Here is a 15661-nt window from a genome sequence, read left to right as displayed (position 1 = left end):
AGTTAAGAACAGGGGAACGCACTGGACACCTAGCGCAATGGCATTGTCATGAGGGGACGCACTGGACACCTAGCACAATGGCAGTGTTATGAGGGGACGCACTGGACACCTTTGCTGTCATTGTGCTATATGCTGGGTTTCCAGAGCGCCTCTGTGCCTTTTTAAAGAGGGGTGGACTCCCTTCCAGGCTTACCTGCCCCCTATCAATCCATTATTATACATGTGCTTCTACTATGGCGGCTCTCCAAAATATATAGTTAGGATTGCGGATAATTCTGTGGTGCCGTGAAGTGGCTCTGCAGCTTATGCATATATTTGCAAATGAATGCAAACTCTTAGGCTGCATTCACATTACAGCGTTTTGAATTGCGGACAGATGTGCTCCAAATCTGCCTTCGATTTGACAGCGCTGATGTGCGAATGACAAATCGTGGGACTCGTATTTGCGATGCCGTTTATTTGAATGACACCTGAAATTGCAGGCGCACGTCTGCCGCGATTGTCAAGCGATAATTTGCTCTGCAATCCGCCTCGCGGAAACCATTTTGCCACAAAGTAGCTCCTGAACTTTTTTGGGGGTGGCATACTTCCCGTGATGTGGATTGCCACACGAATTATCGTGCGGCAGGCTCACACAGCGTTTTGAGGTGTCATTCAAATGAATGGAATCTCAAACCGCGGGGCTCGCATTAATCATTCACACATCGGCGCTGTCAAGTCTGCCCGCGATTCAAAACGCTGTAGTGTGAATGCAGCCTAAGACAGGATAATTCGGTTGGTTGCAGGTTGGTTGGTAAGTTGAGCTGGGAATTTTCTTTGGTTTTGTTTGACATACATCTGTAGCATACCTGCAGTCTGACTGTCTCCTGTAGTATGACCACAGACAGTCCTCTGTAGAATCTCATGTACTGAACATTACGTGGGACCTTTTGGTGATATTTGTTAATTCACAAAACCACAATTGCAACAGAGTAATGATCATTTATTTATTTGACCATCATAGGAAAAGCCATTTCCAGGAACTGTGCCTTTTTGTCTCCATTATTCCATATGTCTTATCAACCAAAGCCCTACGACAGAATGTCTTCATCATCGATCTTAACATTGGAGCTGAATATGACATTGTCAAATGTAAAGGGGCCAACCCCGGAATCCAATATCTATGGGTCCCAAATCTTATTGAATTTATGAGGTGCAGCTCTACATTGGTAAACTGCACATTCTTTGAGGAGCTGAATGTGGCCCTTTGCTTGCCTATATCTGGCCCTTGGGGTACTATTCCATCAACTAACACCAATGATATCGCACCATTCCCCTCCTGACACCATCAATGGGAATCTATTAATCACGTTAAACCTACAATGGGGTACTATTTCCCCCAATAAATCCAATGATGGGGCAGGGCACTGATGCCAAGGCATTTTCTACTTCCACTGGCCACAGTATGACCCCCCCCCCCCCCCCAAGCCTAAAGGACAGTAAACTGGTCCTTTGATTAGAAAGTTTGGAGACCCCTGGTCTAGTTGGTTGCTAACACCAGGAAAAGCTTAAACATCAGCTGCTCTTTCAGGCCTGGTTCACACCTATGCATTTTTTAGTGCAGAAACACACTACAGTCCATGTAACATGGATTCCTATGGATGTAGTTCACATTTGTGCATTTTATGGAAAGGACCAGGGATTTCTTTCTTGTTTTTGGTTCCAGAGACTTCAATGGATAAAAAATGTGTATTGAAAAAATGCACTTGGAATATGCAAACTGCAACCTGCATAGGTGTAAATCAGGCCTCGGCGGGTTAGTACTACATATGTCATGATTTTGTATATACTTAACTATACTGAATGATGTTTCTAAATTTTATTGTAGTTCAAATGATCTGTCCCAACTTGGAACCAAATAAAGGGATGGTTGTGAGGCATATGCAACGTCAGTACACTATTCTGGCAGAGCTAAGGAGCAAGGGAGCCTGTATTCTGGTTTACACTCACTCAGAGCAAACCACTGAGAAGCCACGACTATACTGTGTGCGTATCCACAAAAGCTGAAGTGTAGTCTGTGGTTATATAGCCACAACGAGTGACATAGCCCCAGTTATCAAAGCGTCTGAAAGAAGAACAGTCTGTACTGCCTGTCGCATTTCAAGCAAAAAGTCAAAAATTAAAATAGGAATTTGAGTGCTGTTTATGGGGCACTACAGATTTATTTTCAGAATCGGTTTCCAGCTCAAAGTACCTACATTAGGGAAATACACCGATTGGCCATAACTCTGTGACCACTCACAGATCATTAAGTGAATACCATTTGATTATCTTGTATTATTGGCATCTGAACGTTGGCGGGATATATTAGGTAGCAAATAAACATGCTGTCCCTGAAGTTGATGTGCTGAAAGCAGAAAAAATGGTCATCGCAATTTGTTGTGTATATATAAAAAAAAAGTGTTATATTTGAAAAGCACATACTTTGGTTATGTTCTGCCATTATACAGAATAAAGTCCACCTTAATAGTAAATATTTTGGAATATAAAAAAACTGGAAGCAAAACGGTAGACCAGTTTGATTACATAAACATATACGGTGCGGGGGGCATGTATGTGTGCGCCCCCTTGTGGCCACAGGGCGAAGTGACGTTACTTAACCTTGTTTCGCCCAGCTTTGCCATTCTGCGCAGTACAACTGCAGCGGCTGGTCGGCAAGTGGTTAATAACAATTTTTGCTGTAATAATTATACACAGCAGCACAATGCCATACAATCCCTTGAAGTTCTCCAAGCTTTAAAGAGGAAGTAAACCCTGATGAGTTTACTTCCTCTTTCATTCCCTGCAAAGGCAAAGCATAATGGACTACTATGCATCGCATAGTAGCCCATTATGTGTCACTTACCTGACACAGGAGCCAGCGAAGTCGCCACTGTCCCCTGTAGTCCGGCGTATCCATCTTCTCGGTGGGTCTCGCAGCTCCGCCGCTGTCATTCGGCGAAGCCGCGATGACGTCACTCCCGCGCATGCGCACGGGAGCCAAGATGCGCGGCATCTTCGTTATCGAGAATGCCACGCTCAGTGCGCCTGCGCACCGCTGTCTACGGCGCATGCGCCGTAGACAGCAGTGCCCGTCTTCGGGCAAATATCTCCTAAACCGTATAGGTTTGGGAGATATTTCTTGGACCTACAGGTAAGCCTTAATCTAGGCTTACCTGTAGGTCAAAGTGGTTTGTAAGAGTTTACAACCACTTTAAGCTAGTTATACATGGCCAGCATTAGTCAATTCCCTTATCCATGCTAAACCGATTGAATAAAGGAATCTCCAATGCCGGATATAGTATATAGGTAGCCTCATCACCCGCGGCTTACTCTCTAAGGGCTTATTTAAACTTGCTTCAACTTCAACACGCATTAAAGCGCCTACCGCTTCAACATGCTTTTTTGATGTGTTTTTGAGGCTTCGTGGAGCTTCTGCGATGCTTCGTGATGCATCATCGGTGGTGCTTTTTTAAAGCTTTAATGATGCTTGGCAGATGGTGCATGTGTGTTTGTGTGTGTTGATATCTCATACCTGCAAAACCTCCAAAACACAATTAAGCTATAGCTGAATTAAAGCCTCTCAAAAGCTGCAGGTGCTTCAAGCGAACTTTGTCATAGACTTCTATGGAGGCTTTGAAGCACCACTAAAGCAACATAGGGTATAAACAGAAATGATTTTTGAAGCAAGTGTAAACAAGCCATAACTCTTCTATTCAGTAGGATGAAACTTTCACTTTAACAACAGATTGCAGTAAGGCAGCAGCATAGCATTATGAAGCTAAGGTAAAGGCTTTTTTAGCAGTCATGAGCCTCATACACACGATAGGACTTTGTACAAACTTTCCCTTGGATTTTTGTACAAAGGGCGTCGGCCCTGAACTTGTATTGCATACACACAGCAGGACTTTTTCAGCCAACTTTCACCAAATCACGTGGTTTTTCGGCTCTTTACCGCCACCTTTGGTCAACTTCTGTATTGTTGTCTGATCTTTTGCATTGGGTCTGAGCATGCCCGTTTGTACTTTGTACAAAAGTCCTATGGTTTTCTGTACACACGATCAGACTTTGCTCCATCGGACTTTTGTTGCCAGAAAGTTTGTCCGTTCGCACAGCCAACAAAAGTCAGATGAAAACCAAAAAAGTTTGTCCGATGGAGCGTACACACGGTCGGATGTTGCTCCAAAACAGCTAATTTGCATGTTTGTTGTCAAAAAGTCTGATCGTGTATATGGGCCTTTACTCTAATTAAAGTACCGTATTGAGCCTGGACTTGGGCCTTAAAGCTCCATGACTGCACTATAATGCCCGTACACGCGATCGGACATTGATCAGACATTCCGACAACAAAATCCATGGATTTTTTCCCGACAGATGTTGGCTCAAACTTGTCTTGCATACACACGGCCGCACAAAATTGGTCGGGAATTGCAAACGTCAAGAACGCGGTGATGTACGACGAGCTGAGAAAAATGAAGTTCAATAGCCTTGCTTGATTCCGAGCATGCGTGGAACTTTTTGCGTCGGAAATGTGTAGACACGATTAGAGGTCGACCGATATATCAGCCGATATTTGCAGTTTTTTAATTAATCGGCATCGGCCGATTGAGCTGATAAAAAGGCCGCTTTAGAACAGCGTGACTTGGAAATGACTTCTGTAATAGAAGTCAGTGTAAGTTGCCTGAGTCTTCATAGAAAGGACTTGTCTCCTCTCTGGGCAGTCTGCCAAGAAAAGAGCAAAAAGATACAATGTTTACACTTCTGAATGAATGAACTCATCTCAGTGTGTAGAAGTTCTCAGTTTAACCATTTAAAGACTAAATCTTTTCTGACACTTGTTGCTTACAAGTAAAAGTCCTGTATTTTCCACCGGAAAATATCACTTAGACCCCCAAAAAATTATATATATTTTTTTAGCAGAGATCCTAGGGAATAAAATAGTGGTCGTTGCAACATTTTATGTCACACGGCATTTGCACAGAGGTCTTTCAAATGCATTTTTTGGGGAGAAAAAAATTCACTAAATGATTTAAAAAAAAACTAAAACAGTAAAGTTAGCCCATTTTTTTTTCGTCCAAAAGTTTTGACTACCTGTTTTTATTCTATAGGCTGCTTTCACACTGGAGGGGGCGGGCGTTGATGGTAAAATGCTGCTAGTTTTAGAAGCGCTTTACCATCATTTTAGCGGTGCTATTCGGCTGCTAGTGGGGCACATATAACCTAGCTAGCGGCCAAAGAAGAGGTTAAATGTGCCTGTGAAGCACCGCTGCCAAATCGCGTTGCATGCGCTTCGGCAGTGGTGCCCATTAATATCAATGGGCAGGAGTGGTGGAGAAGTGGTATACACCACTCCAAATGTGCTGCTTGCAGGACTCTTTTTTTTTTTTTTTTTTTTTTTACATCCTGCCAGCGCATGGCCTCAGTGTGAAAGCACTCTGTCTTTCACACAGACTGCAGGGGAGCCGTTTTGCAGGCACTTTACAGGCGCTATTTTTAGCCCAAAAGCGCCTAAAAAAAAAACGCCCCAGTGGGAAAGGTGTCTCTTAGGTTTTATGAGATGAAGGGGGATAAGAAATAAATAAAAATAAAAAAAATCGGCCTAACATATCGGCCCAAAAAAATCGGCATCATATATCGGCCATCGGCCACCATGATTTTTAAATATCGGCATCGGCCAGAGAAAAACCCATATCGGTCGACCTCTACACACAATCGGAATTTCCGACAACAGATTTTCTCAGGAAATTTGAGAGCCAGATCTCAAATTTTGTGCAACGGAAATTCCAATGGAAAATGTCCGATGGAGCCTGCACACGGTCGCAATTTCCGACAAAAAGCTCCCATCGAACATTTTACATCGGAAAATCCAACTGTGTGTACAGGGCATAACTTTCATGCTGGCTCCTGCAGCAGCTTTTATTTTTTTCTTCCCTTTGCTCCCCCACCCCTCCATTTATCCATGGGGGCAAGAAAAATCTATCTGTAATTCCCAAGTTGCAACTTTGCTTCACAGAGCGGAGAACACGTGTGGGTAGGAGAGCGAGTCGCAAGCACCCCCATACCCAGAAATGTCTGCATTTTTGTTTTTGTTTTAGGCAATCGGACAGTTCAGCAGGAATAATAATTGTAAGGTGCTTATGTGCTGCTGAAAGCAGGACCTGTATAATTGTGAAATACGGGTTCACTTCAATATTCACTTTGGCCCGAGCTACATCTCCAATCTTGTCTCCAAATATCTCCCAAATAGTCCCCTCTGCTCTTCTCAAGACCTCCTACTCGAGCTCTCTTGTCTCCTCCCATGTTCGTCTCCAGGATTTCTCCAGAGCCTCTCCCATCCTCTGGAACTCGCTACCTCCACTGGTCTGGCTATCCCCTACTCTCGCTACCTTCAGGCGTTCCCTGAAAACTCATCTCTGCAGGGAAGCCTATCACGTCTCCAACTAATCTTCTACCACTTCCATCAGCTCATTCCCCACAGTTATAACCTTTTGTACCACCTGCCCCACCCTATTAGATTGTAAGCTCTTCTGAGCAGGGCCTTCTTAATCCTCTTGTATTTTATTGTATTGTAACTGTATTGTCTCATTTTATATTGTAAAGCGCTGGGTAAATTGTTGGCGTTATATAAATCCTTAATAATAATGAGGTAAAAGGCACTGAGACTCAATCTAACTTTTCAGAATACGGCTAATTATGTTTGCATCATATAAGTCTATTTAGGTACACGCTGGATATATATGCAGAGTAACTTGGCATTATGCAGCAAAGTAGTTTCACCATCATGGGGCTTTCCCACATGGCCACCCACACAGCCAGTGTCAGGGATCCCCTACATGAAGCATACATTTTTCTCTGCCCCCGTCATCACATTTTCTCCCACCACTTCTGCTTTTTCTTGGCTCTTCTCTGCTCACTGGTGTGGCAATGACAACATGCAGTACATGCGATGTCTCATCTCCTTATACTGTGCACATTTCTTTGCATACAGGGATCATGCAGCATGATGAGAACTGTTACAACTTTTTTTTTTTTTTTTTATCAAAAATCTGCTACTAATATACGCAGCTCTTAACGGAGCTTTCACCAGCCGATTGCAGAGCCAGAATAGGGAAGTTAGTGCTTTTCACCATTCATAATGCAAATCTCTAATGTGCTTGACCTTTCAGTGTTTAAAGGACACCACCAGGGTAATACGCTTCAGTAATTAATAACCTGAAAGTGAAGCAGACACACCATACATCCTAGAAGTGCAAGTGAACCCCGTTCTTTATTATAACCAAAATCTGCAGGAAAATGTTATTAAACGTATTCAATTGGTATAAAACAGATCCTGGTTATGAGTGACGGGCAAAGCTTTCTTCATTTCTTGCCAGTACAAAAGAACTCCAGCTTGTACCACGCTGTTCCTAAGGAATACTAAGTGCCCATACTAGTAATGTCTATGTTTAGTAAATGCAGCTGAAGGGATAGGTGAATTATAGACAGACGTGCGCAATTCATTTCATTCTGAATTCGTATTTAACGAATTTCAACAAATTCATTAATGTGTAAATGTCCGAATTAAAGAAAACTGTTTAAAGAACTTTTCCGAATATTTGCAAATTCGAAAAAATGTGTACCGGTAAATATGAAAAAAAAAACAAAAATTTGGGAATTTAAAAAAAAACTTAAATTAAAAAAAAAAGCGTGAATTCGGAAAATAAACGGCAATTCGAAAAAATCGGAAAGGTATTGGAATTTCCTTTGCAAATTTGACTGTTAGTGAATGTAACTAATTAATTAATTATAATAAATTACAATAGTAATAATAAAAACGTTTTATCATTAATTTGTTCCGCTCCATTTGTTTAGATGTGGCATTCGTTACTTCGGATGATTTGTAACTTCGGATAAATTCGTATTCGTTGCATTCACTAACAGCCACATTTGAAAGGAGATTCCAATACCTATAATTTAAAGGGTAAGTTCACCTTTACAGAAAACTCTCTGTAAGGAACTTTTTACTCCGGTCCCCCTCCTCATCTAACAACCCCCCCCCCCCCCTTCCCACTGGACTGCCGCAATCTCCAGTTCTAAGCCCCAGTATGCGTCAAGAGTCTAGGGCTTAGAAATCCTCTCTGTAGCCACGCGTCTTTTCCATAGCTGAAAAAAGGACTGGCTCTGGCTACGTGGCTGCTGATTGGTTTGCTCCACCCATGTGATGGCACTGTCCAATTAGAATGCTCCAAAACGTCCCCCTGACGAGGGATATTTTGAACGTTCAGCTTAGGGGATTTGTAAGCCCCGGACACCTGGTGCACATATACTAGGGCTTAGAACCAGAGATTGCGGCGGTGCAGGTCAATGGTATGGGGGGGGGGGGGCAAGGAGGGGGAACTGAGTAAGTTTACCTTACAGAGTTTTCTGTAAAAGTGACCATACCCTTAATAGTTAGTAATAGTTAAGTTGGTGTTAGTTAATTATTTTTTGGGGGTTTTCGAAATATATATAAATATATATAATATTTTTTCATTTTTTTTCATTTCCAATTTTTTTGACAAATTGCGATCATAACAAATGACCCGAAAAACGAAAAAGAATAAAATAAAAAACAGCAGTGTACATGTCTAGTGAATTACACACCAGGCAATAATTTCATATTGTCGTCCATTGTGTCCTGCTTCGTCTAGTTACTAGTAGTATGCGTGTTCTATAGTAAAAGTCAAAGTCACCAGACTAATCGGGTTGATTTATGCTGCTGACACAGACAAATGATCAGGAAAATGTCTGGTGATCTAAATCCTTCAGAATTAAAGTGATTGTAAGCCCTTACATATACCAGTGAAGTGATTGGCAGAGATGTATTAAATCCTCCTACATACGTTGTACATGTTTATATGCAGTCTTCTCTTCTCTACATCTGTTCAAAGTGCTACATTTTATAAAGCTTGTCTGAGATTTCAGAAAACAGGGGATACAGAGCTGAAATTACCCTCTGCTGAGCTCTGTGAGTAGCTGATTGGAGCAGAGAGAAGGGAACCCTCCTCCTGTCACTTTTTTTTCTCTTGGTGTCAGAAAAACTTGTCAGAAGTGATTCATGCGGATAGCAGAATGAAGCAGCAGACAGACATGACATTTAGTTTTCTTAATTGAATAAAGGTGTAAAAAAATACTGCGCTGTGAAAAGATGTGTTCTACCCAGCTGCCAACACTACTGAAGACTACACAGTAACATACAAAAATTAAAACAAAAAAGTGTGGCGCTTAGGTGGCAACAAACCACATGAACCAGTAAGGCACTAATTCAAGCAAAGAAAATTACATACACTTCAAAAAAAAGAAATTATGTGTAAATTCCGTTGTATATTAAGAGATCTTACTCCCAGGTGGAAGAGTGCATGAACCTCATGCACACAAAAGATTAAGGTAAATAAAATTAATTTAACATATACAGTCCATCAAGTGAACGTCTAACAGTCCTTGAAATGTGTAATATCAATCACAATTCCAAACTTGAGGTGACGTGAAAAAAGGTGAAATTCAACTTCTGATGTGTAGAATAATACCACCACCACCGTGATAAAGAAGGGGAGAGGAGGCTTACCAAATGACGTGGACTCAGAGGAAGGCTTACGCCTCTCGAGTCATATGGGCCTGTAGGTTAGCAAACCAGATAATCATACATCTAGTATGTAATCTCCCGCAAGTCTTCAGGTCATGAAATCATCCGTAGCGATCCTCCTATAGTGCTCATCCCACGAAAATAGGGGGCTCAGGTATCAAAGACCATGGAAGTAGAAAACTAGCATAGCGTGATACCGTTTTAACATCCAATTTATTAAAAAATAATAATAAAATTACACTCACATTTGGTTCAATCGTAATAACATAGTCCGAAAATAGCGATGTCTGTAAGGGGGTCCACCTTACAGACATCGCTATTTTCTGACTATGTTATTACGATTGAACCAAATGTGAGTGTAATTTTATTATTATTTTTTAATAAATTGGATGTTAAAACGGTATCACGCTATGCTAGTTTTCTACTTCCATGGTCTTTGATACCTGAGCCCCCTATTTTCGTGGGATGAGCACTATAGGAGGATCGCTACGGATGATTTCATGACCTGAAGACTTGCGGGAGATTACATACTAGATGTATGATTATCTGGTTTGCTAACCTACAGGCCCATATGACTCGAGAGGCGTAAGCCTTCCTCTGAGTCCACGTCATTTGGTAAGCCTCCTCTCCCCTTCTTTATCACGGTGGTGGTGGTATTATTCTACACATCAGAAGTTGAATTTCACCTTTTTTCACGTCACCTCAAGTTTGGAATTGTGATTGATATTACACATTTCAAGGACTGTTAGACGTTCACTTGATGGACTGTATATGTTAAATTAATTTTATTTACCTTAATCTTTTGTGTGCATGAGGTTCATGCACTCTTCCACCTGGGAGTAAGATCTCTTAATATACAACGGAATTTACACATAATTTCTTTTTTTTGAAGTGTATGTAATTTTCTTTGCTTGAGTTAGTGCCTTACTGGTTCATGTGGTTTGTTGCCACCTAAGCGCCACACTTTTTTGTTTTAGTTTTCTTAATTGAGACAAGTACACACCAGTGGTGGTGTGTCTCCAGCCACCCATCTATCACCAATTGATTCATGCATTGCATGAATCTATCTATGGCATGCCGCTGCCACCCCCTATTCAGGCACCCTGCCCCTTTTCGGGAGCCGGGCGCCTGAATTACAGTGGAAGGGTATTTTTTGAAGCACCTGATTAGAGCCATAGTCTCTAATAGGTGTCAAAAAAAGGTAAACGGCACACGCCATGCTTGGTGCTCGCAGTTCACTCAGCTGTGTTAGGAAAGCAAATGATTATTCACTTTCCTAACACTGAACCGCCTCTCCACCAATCAGGTGCTCGGGCCTGTTATCCATCACCTGATTGGCTAAAATGACAGGTGCGGTGATTGGACACCTATCCAATCATAGGAGAGGATAAGAGAAGACATGGAGGAAACCACTCGTCGTCGTCACCTGATGGCGGGCGGGGGGGGGGCACAGTGGCGGCATTTGATGGGACACATTGGCTTCATTTGATGGGAACAGTGGTGGTGATTGATGGCACAGTGGTGGTAATTAATGGGCACAGTGGCTGCATTTGATGGGCACAGTGGCTGTGTTTAATGGGCACAGTGAAGCTGCAGTTGCTGCTTTTTTCAGTTTGTTAATGAATGAAATACTTGTATAGCGCACAATGCGAACTGAATCGCCTCTAGGCGCTGTGGCGAGCTTTGATCATCTGCTAAAAGAGGAAGGTCTTGAGTTTTTTCCTAAAAGCCAGGTGATTTTCTTCCAGGCGGATGTTGATTGGTAGAGCATTCCATAGCCGAGGACCTTGGACAGCGAATCTCCGATCCCCCTTGGATTTATACTGGGCTTTGGGCACGAGGAGGAGGTTTTTGTTGGCTGATCGAAGACTGTGGTTTGGTGTGTAATGATTTATTTTCTCCATTAGGTATTGCGGAGTTTCTCTATGCACGCATTTGTGGGTGAGGCAAAGGGTCTTGAATGTGATCCGATTTTTTACGGTTAGCCAATGTAAGCTCCTCAGCGAAGGAGAGATGGATTCCCAGGGTTTTTTTCCTGTGATCAGCCTTGCCGCCGTGTTTTGGATCAGTTGTAATCGCGCAAGTTGATATTGTGGTAATCCTATGTAAAGCGAGTTTGCGTAGTCCAGTCGTGAATTAATGATTGTTCCAACTACCACTGCTTTGTCGTTCTTTGGGATAAAAGGGATGAGTGAGGGAGCGAAGTATGCGCAGCAGATGGTGAGATCCACTGACTACTGCTCCTATTTGCGCATCCATTGACATTTGTGCGTCTAAAATAACCCCGAGACTCTTGGCTTTGGTCTTTGGGGAGATAGTCTGCCCAAAGACGGTTGGTGGAGAACAGGAGGTTTTGATTGCGGGCTTATGATTTGGGTGTAAGATAAGAAGCTCTGTTTTTGATTCGTTCAGCTGGAGGGAGTTGGTGGTCATCCAGTCCTCTATTGATTTGAGGCAGTTTTCAAGTTGTTGGTGATATTTTTTTCCATTGATCCGGAAATAAAGTTGCGTGTCGTCAGCGTAAGAATGGAAGCAGAGATCTTAGCATCTGATGATTTAAAGGAGTGGGCGAATGTAAATGTTGAAGAGAACGGGTGACAAAGGAGAGCCTTGAGGGACTCCGCAGGTGACTGCCCGAGTTTCGGAGAGGAATTTTCTTAGTTTCACTGTCTGTGACCGATTTCCTAGGAAGGACGCGAACCATTGGAGATCTATGTCTTGGACTCCGGCTACTTCTGTGAGGCGGACGAGTAGAGTATTGTGATCTACTGTATCAAACGCTGCGCTTAGGTCTAACAGTACGAGGAGACACGGCTCTCCGTCATCTGCTGCTTCGAGGGCGTCATCCCAAATCTTGAGGAGAGCTGTTTCTGTTCCATGACCTGATTGCAGCGGGTCCAGGAGTTTGTGAGTATCCAGGTGAAGTTGTAGCTGATGTACTACAGCTTTCTCCATGATCTTAGAAATGGTGTTGAGGCTTATAATTGGCCTACGGTTGTTTGGATCCTGAGGGTCCAGGTTTGGTTTCTTGAGTAGAGGTTTGACGATGCCTTGTTTGAGGATGCTGGGAACAATCCCTTCATGGAATGATCGATTTATGAGGTGGGTTATGGTTGGAGCCACGATTTCGGAGCATTCTTTCAGTAGTTTTGTGGGGATGATGTCAATTGGTAAGGTACTGTCACGCAGTTTATTAATGATGTTTTTTGCGGTGTCTACAGTAATTTTGTGCCCCCCAAATAATTTTGAGCACCAACTGCCACTGGTACACACTATAGAGGGATATGCTTTACTCATATTTAAAGTGAAGGCATAAAAGACCCCAATCTGATTGAACTGCTGGTGCACAGGACATCTCCTGTGTGTGCACAGATGTGCCAGGGGGCTCTGCCAGGACCCGGAGTCTGAGCAGAGCCCTTCGGTACATATGTGCAGGCGCTGTAATGGCAGCACCAGAGGAGGGGGGGGCCACCTAAGAGAGGGGCCGAAGGTCCACTTTAACCAGCTATGGGATGCAACTGGATTATGAAAGTTTAGCTACTTAGTTGCAGGTATTTGCATAGGATTTGTGAGGAGTGCAGAAAGAGAATAATTGGTTTTAGTGTTTGCAACCAAAAAAAAAAAAGTATCCTGTTCCCTTAAATCATGTATAACAGCACAGTGCTTGTGCTGTGTCATTTGGCCCCTTGTATTGCCTCAAATACCTAGCTGATCCTGCCTGGTTTTGCCCTCCCCCTCTGTAAACTGACCACCGTTTATCATGGCTGCTGAGCCTAGACACAGTAGTCAGTTTACATGCCTCCGTCATCCGCAGCTCTCCTCTGTCCTCTCTCTGCCCCCTCCCCTCCCTGCCTGTCAGCTAGTCTGTGCCGCTCTGATCCCCGCTCTGCTCCCCGCTCCTTCCCTTCTTGGTTCTATTCTATAATAATACCTGTATCATAAACCTACCATCCTCTCTGTTAGCTAACATCATGTGTCCCAGTGTCACAGCATCTCCTGACGCTCACGTGACCGCTCGTCTCTCTCCTCCCCTCCTCCCAGATGATGTCTATGGGAGTTCTCAGTCCCTCCCGCTGTAGTTCTCGGCCTGGGAGAGGAGAGAGCCGTGCAGTCACATGAGCGCCGGGAGACGCTGTGAAATAAGGTAGACACTGGGACACATGATATCTAACAGAGGGGATTGTAGGTTTATGATACAGTGGCTTTACAACCACTTTAAGTATTATATTATGAAAACACCATTCTTAGAATTACCTGCTACATCTAGTGAAGGTTTTTATACTACATTCTACTTGACATAAAAGCATGTTTTGAAGTCTCCCTCGTATTATTTGCCTAATGAAAATACATTATATTTTAATGTAGGGTGAGGATCTTCAGACTGGGAAAAGTCTCTCAGGAAGAATTTTATCAGGTAAGATTGGGTGTTCAAAATTAACCTGTGACTAGGCTACGGACATTCAAATATTGGCATATTAACAAGCAGTAAATTAGCTTTAATTGAGGCCCCTAATGTACTCTGTAGCTGCTAGCACTGTGGAGCAATGTATCCTCAAGTTCATAGCAAAAGGACTAAAGTTCTTTTCTAAGCTGACTCTGCTCACCCTCCCCATCCCTCTCCACCAACAGTGACTTGGCTCACTCTGCTCCCCCCTTCCAGCAGTAACTCGGCATCTCAGCTCACCCTCTCCACAGTGACTCAGCATCTCCGCTCACCCTCTCCACAGTGACTCAGCAGCTCAGCTCATTCTGCTGCCCCTCCTATCAGAAGCTCTGCTCTCTCCTCCAGGAGTAACTAAGCGGCTCAGTTCACCCTGTTCCCTCTTCCAGCAGCGATTCTGCAGACCTGTATTCTGTAGGACCGGCACCTACAGAATACAGATTTGAATCCCAACCATGACACTACCTGCCTGAAGTTTACATGTTCTCCCTGTGCCTGACTGGGCTTCCCTCCGGGTGCTCCGGTTTCCTCCCACACTCCAAAGACATACTGGTAGGTTAATTGGCTTCTGTCTAAATTGGCCCTAGTATATGAATATGAGTTAGGGACCTTAGATTGTAAGCTCTTTGAGGGTAGGGACCGATGTGAATGTACAATGTATATGTAAAATTGCGTAAATTGACAGCGCTATATAAGTACCTTAAATAATATTAATAACATACTTTGACTTGCGAGCCATCTAAGGAGACACTAGACACATAGAACTGATTTGTGCAATACAGAAAACACAAATACAGGACAATACAGGTGTCTGAAGTAAAAGTTCTCAGTTCACCTTAAATTGGAAGTAAACTTAGAACACTAAATTTTACCTAGAGGTAAGCCTATAATAAGCCTATAGTAAGGCTTACTTCTAGGTAGTGTAAATATCTCCTAAACGTGTACCATTTAGGAGATATTTAGTGTACATGCAGCCAGTGACATCACTGGCACATGCGCTCTGGAGGAAGGGCTGCCCGTGCCGGTGCTTCAGAGCCCTGTGCCATGAACGGTGGCTCCCATGCACATGCGTGTGGGAGTGATGTCATTGCGGCTTCGGACAGTCACAGAGCCGGAGTCTGCAAACCCAGAAGCAAGACGGGTGAAGATGAAAGCTGCCTCCAGCATCGGGGGAATGCTTAGTTTTCAGGTAAGTTTCACATAATGTGCTAGTATGTGATGCATGCTTGCACATTATAAGCAAAAAAGAAAAACTTCCATCGGTTTACAATCACTTTAAAACAGCCAAATGAATTTCCTTTTACGTTGCTATCCTATACTATGAGCATGAAAGCGTTTTACTCCCCTTTTCAGCAGGACATATTGGAAAATTTCTGAAAGTGTTCATAAATGCACAAAGCCATTCTGTCATTATCCTCTAAACTTCTAGTGTCCAATTGTGGCCCTTTTGCACTTGTTGCGTATCCCTTAGGGCCCCTGTAGACCGTATTCTGTGTTTTGGTGCTTACTCAAGCCAGTACAAGGATTCTTTTTAGATTAGCTTTTAATAGTTAGAGTTGTAATTCCTTTCTTTCACACTACCTTTACTTTTCCTGTGCTGT

The 15661-nt window shown here is 43.1% G+C and overlaps 1 protein-coding gene across 1 annotated transcript in view; it reads left to right on the top strand.

Moving 5' to 3' along the window:
* PEBP4 (phosphatidylethanolamine binding protein 4) overlaps positions 1-15661 on the top strand; it is a 135482-nt gene that overhangs the window by 109440 nt on the left and 10381 nt on the right. Inside the window, exon 5 of the mRNA XM_077469863.1 lies at positions 13985-14033. Within this exon, the coding sequence (XP_077325989.1) occupies positions 13985-14033 (49 nt within the window). The remainder of the gene's footprint in view (positions 1-13984; positions 14034-15661) is intronic.

Source organism: Lithobates pipiens, unplaced genomic scaffold (assembly GCF_037356315.1).
Source record: "Lithobates pipiens isolate NorthernLeopardFrog02 unplaced genomic scaffold, aLitPip1_a1.2 Scaffold_8, whole genome shotgun sequence".
In the NCBI taxonomy this organism is placed as follows: Eukaryota; Metazoa; Chordata; class Amphibia; order Anura; family Ranidae; genus Lithobates; species Lithobates pipiens.
The sequence above is the reverse complement of the archived record's forward strand: the minus strand, read 5'-3'. Positions and strand labels throughout refer to the sequence as shown.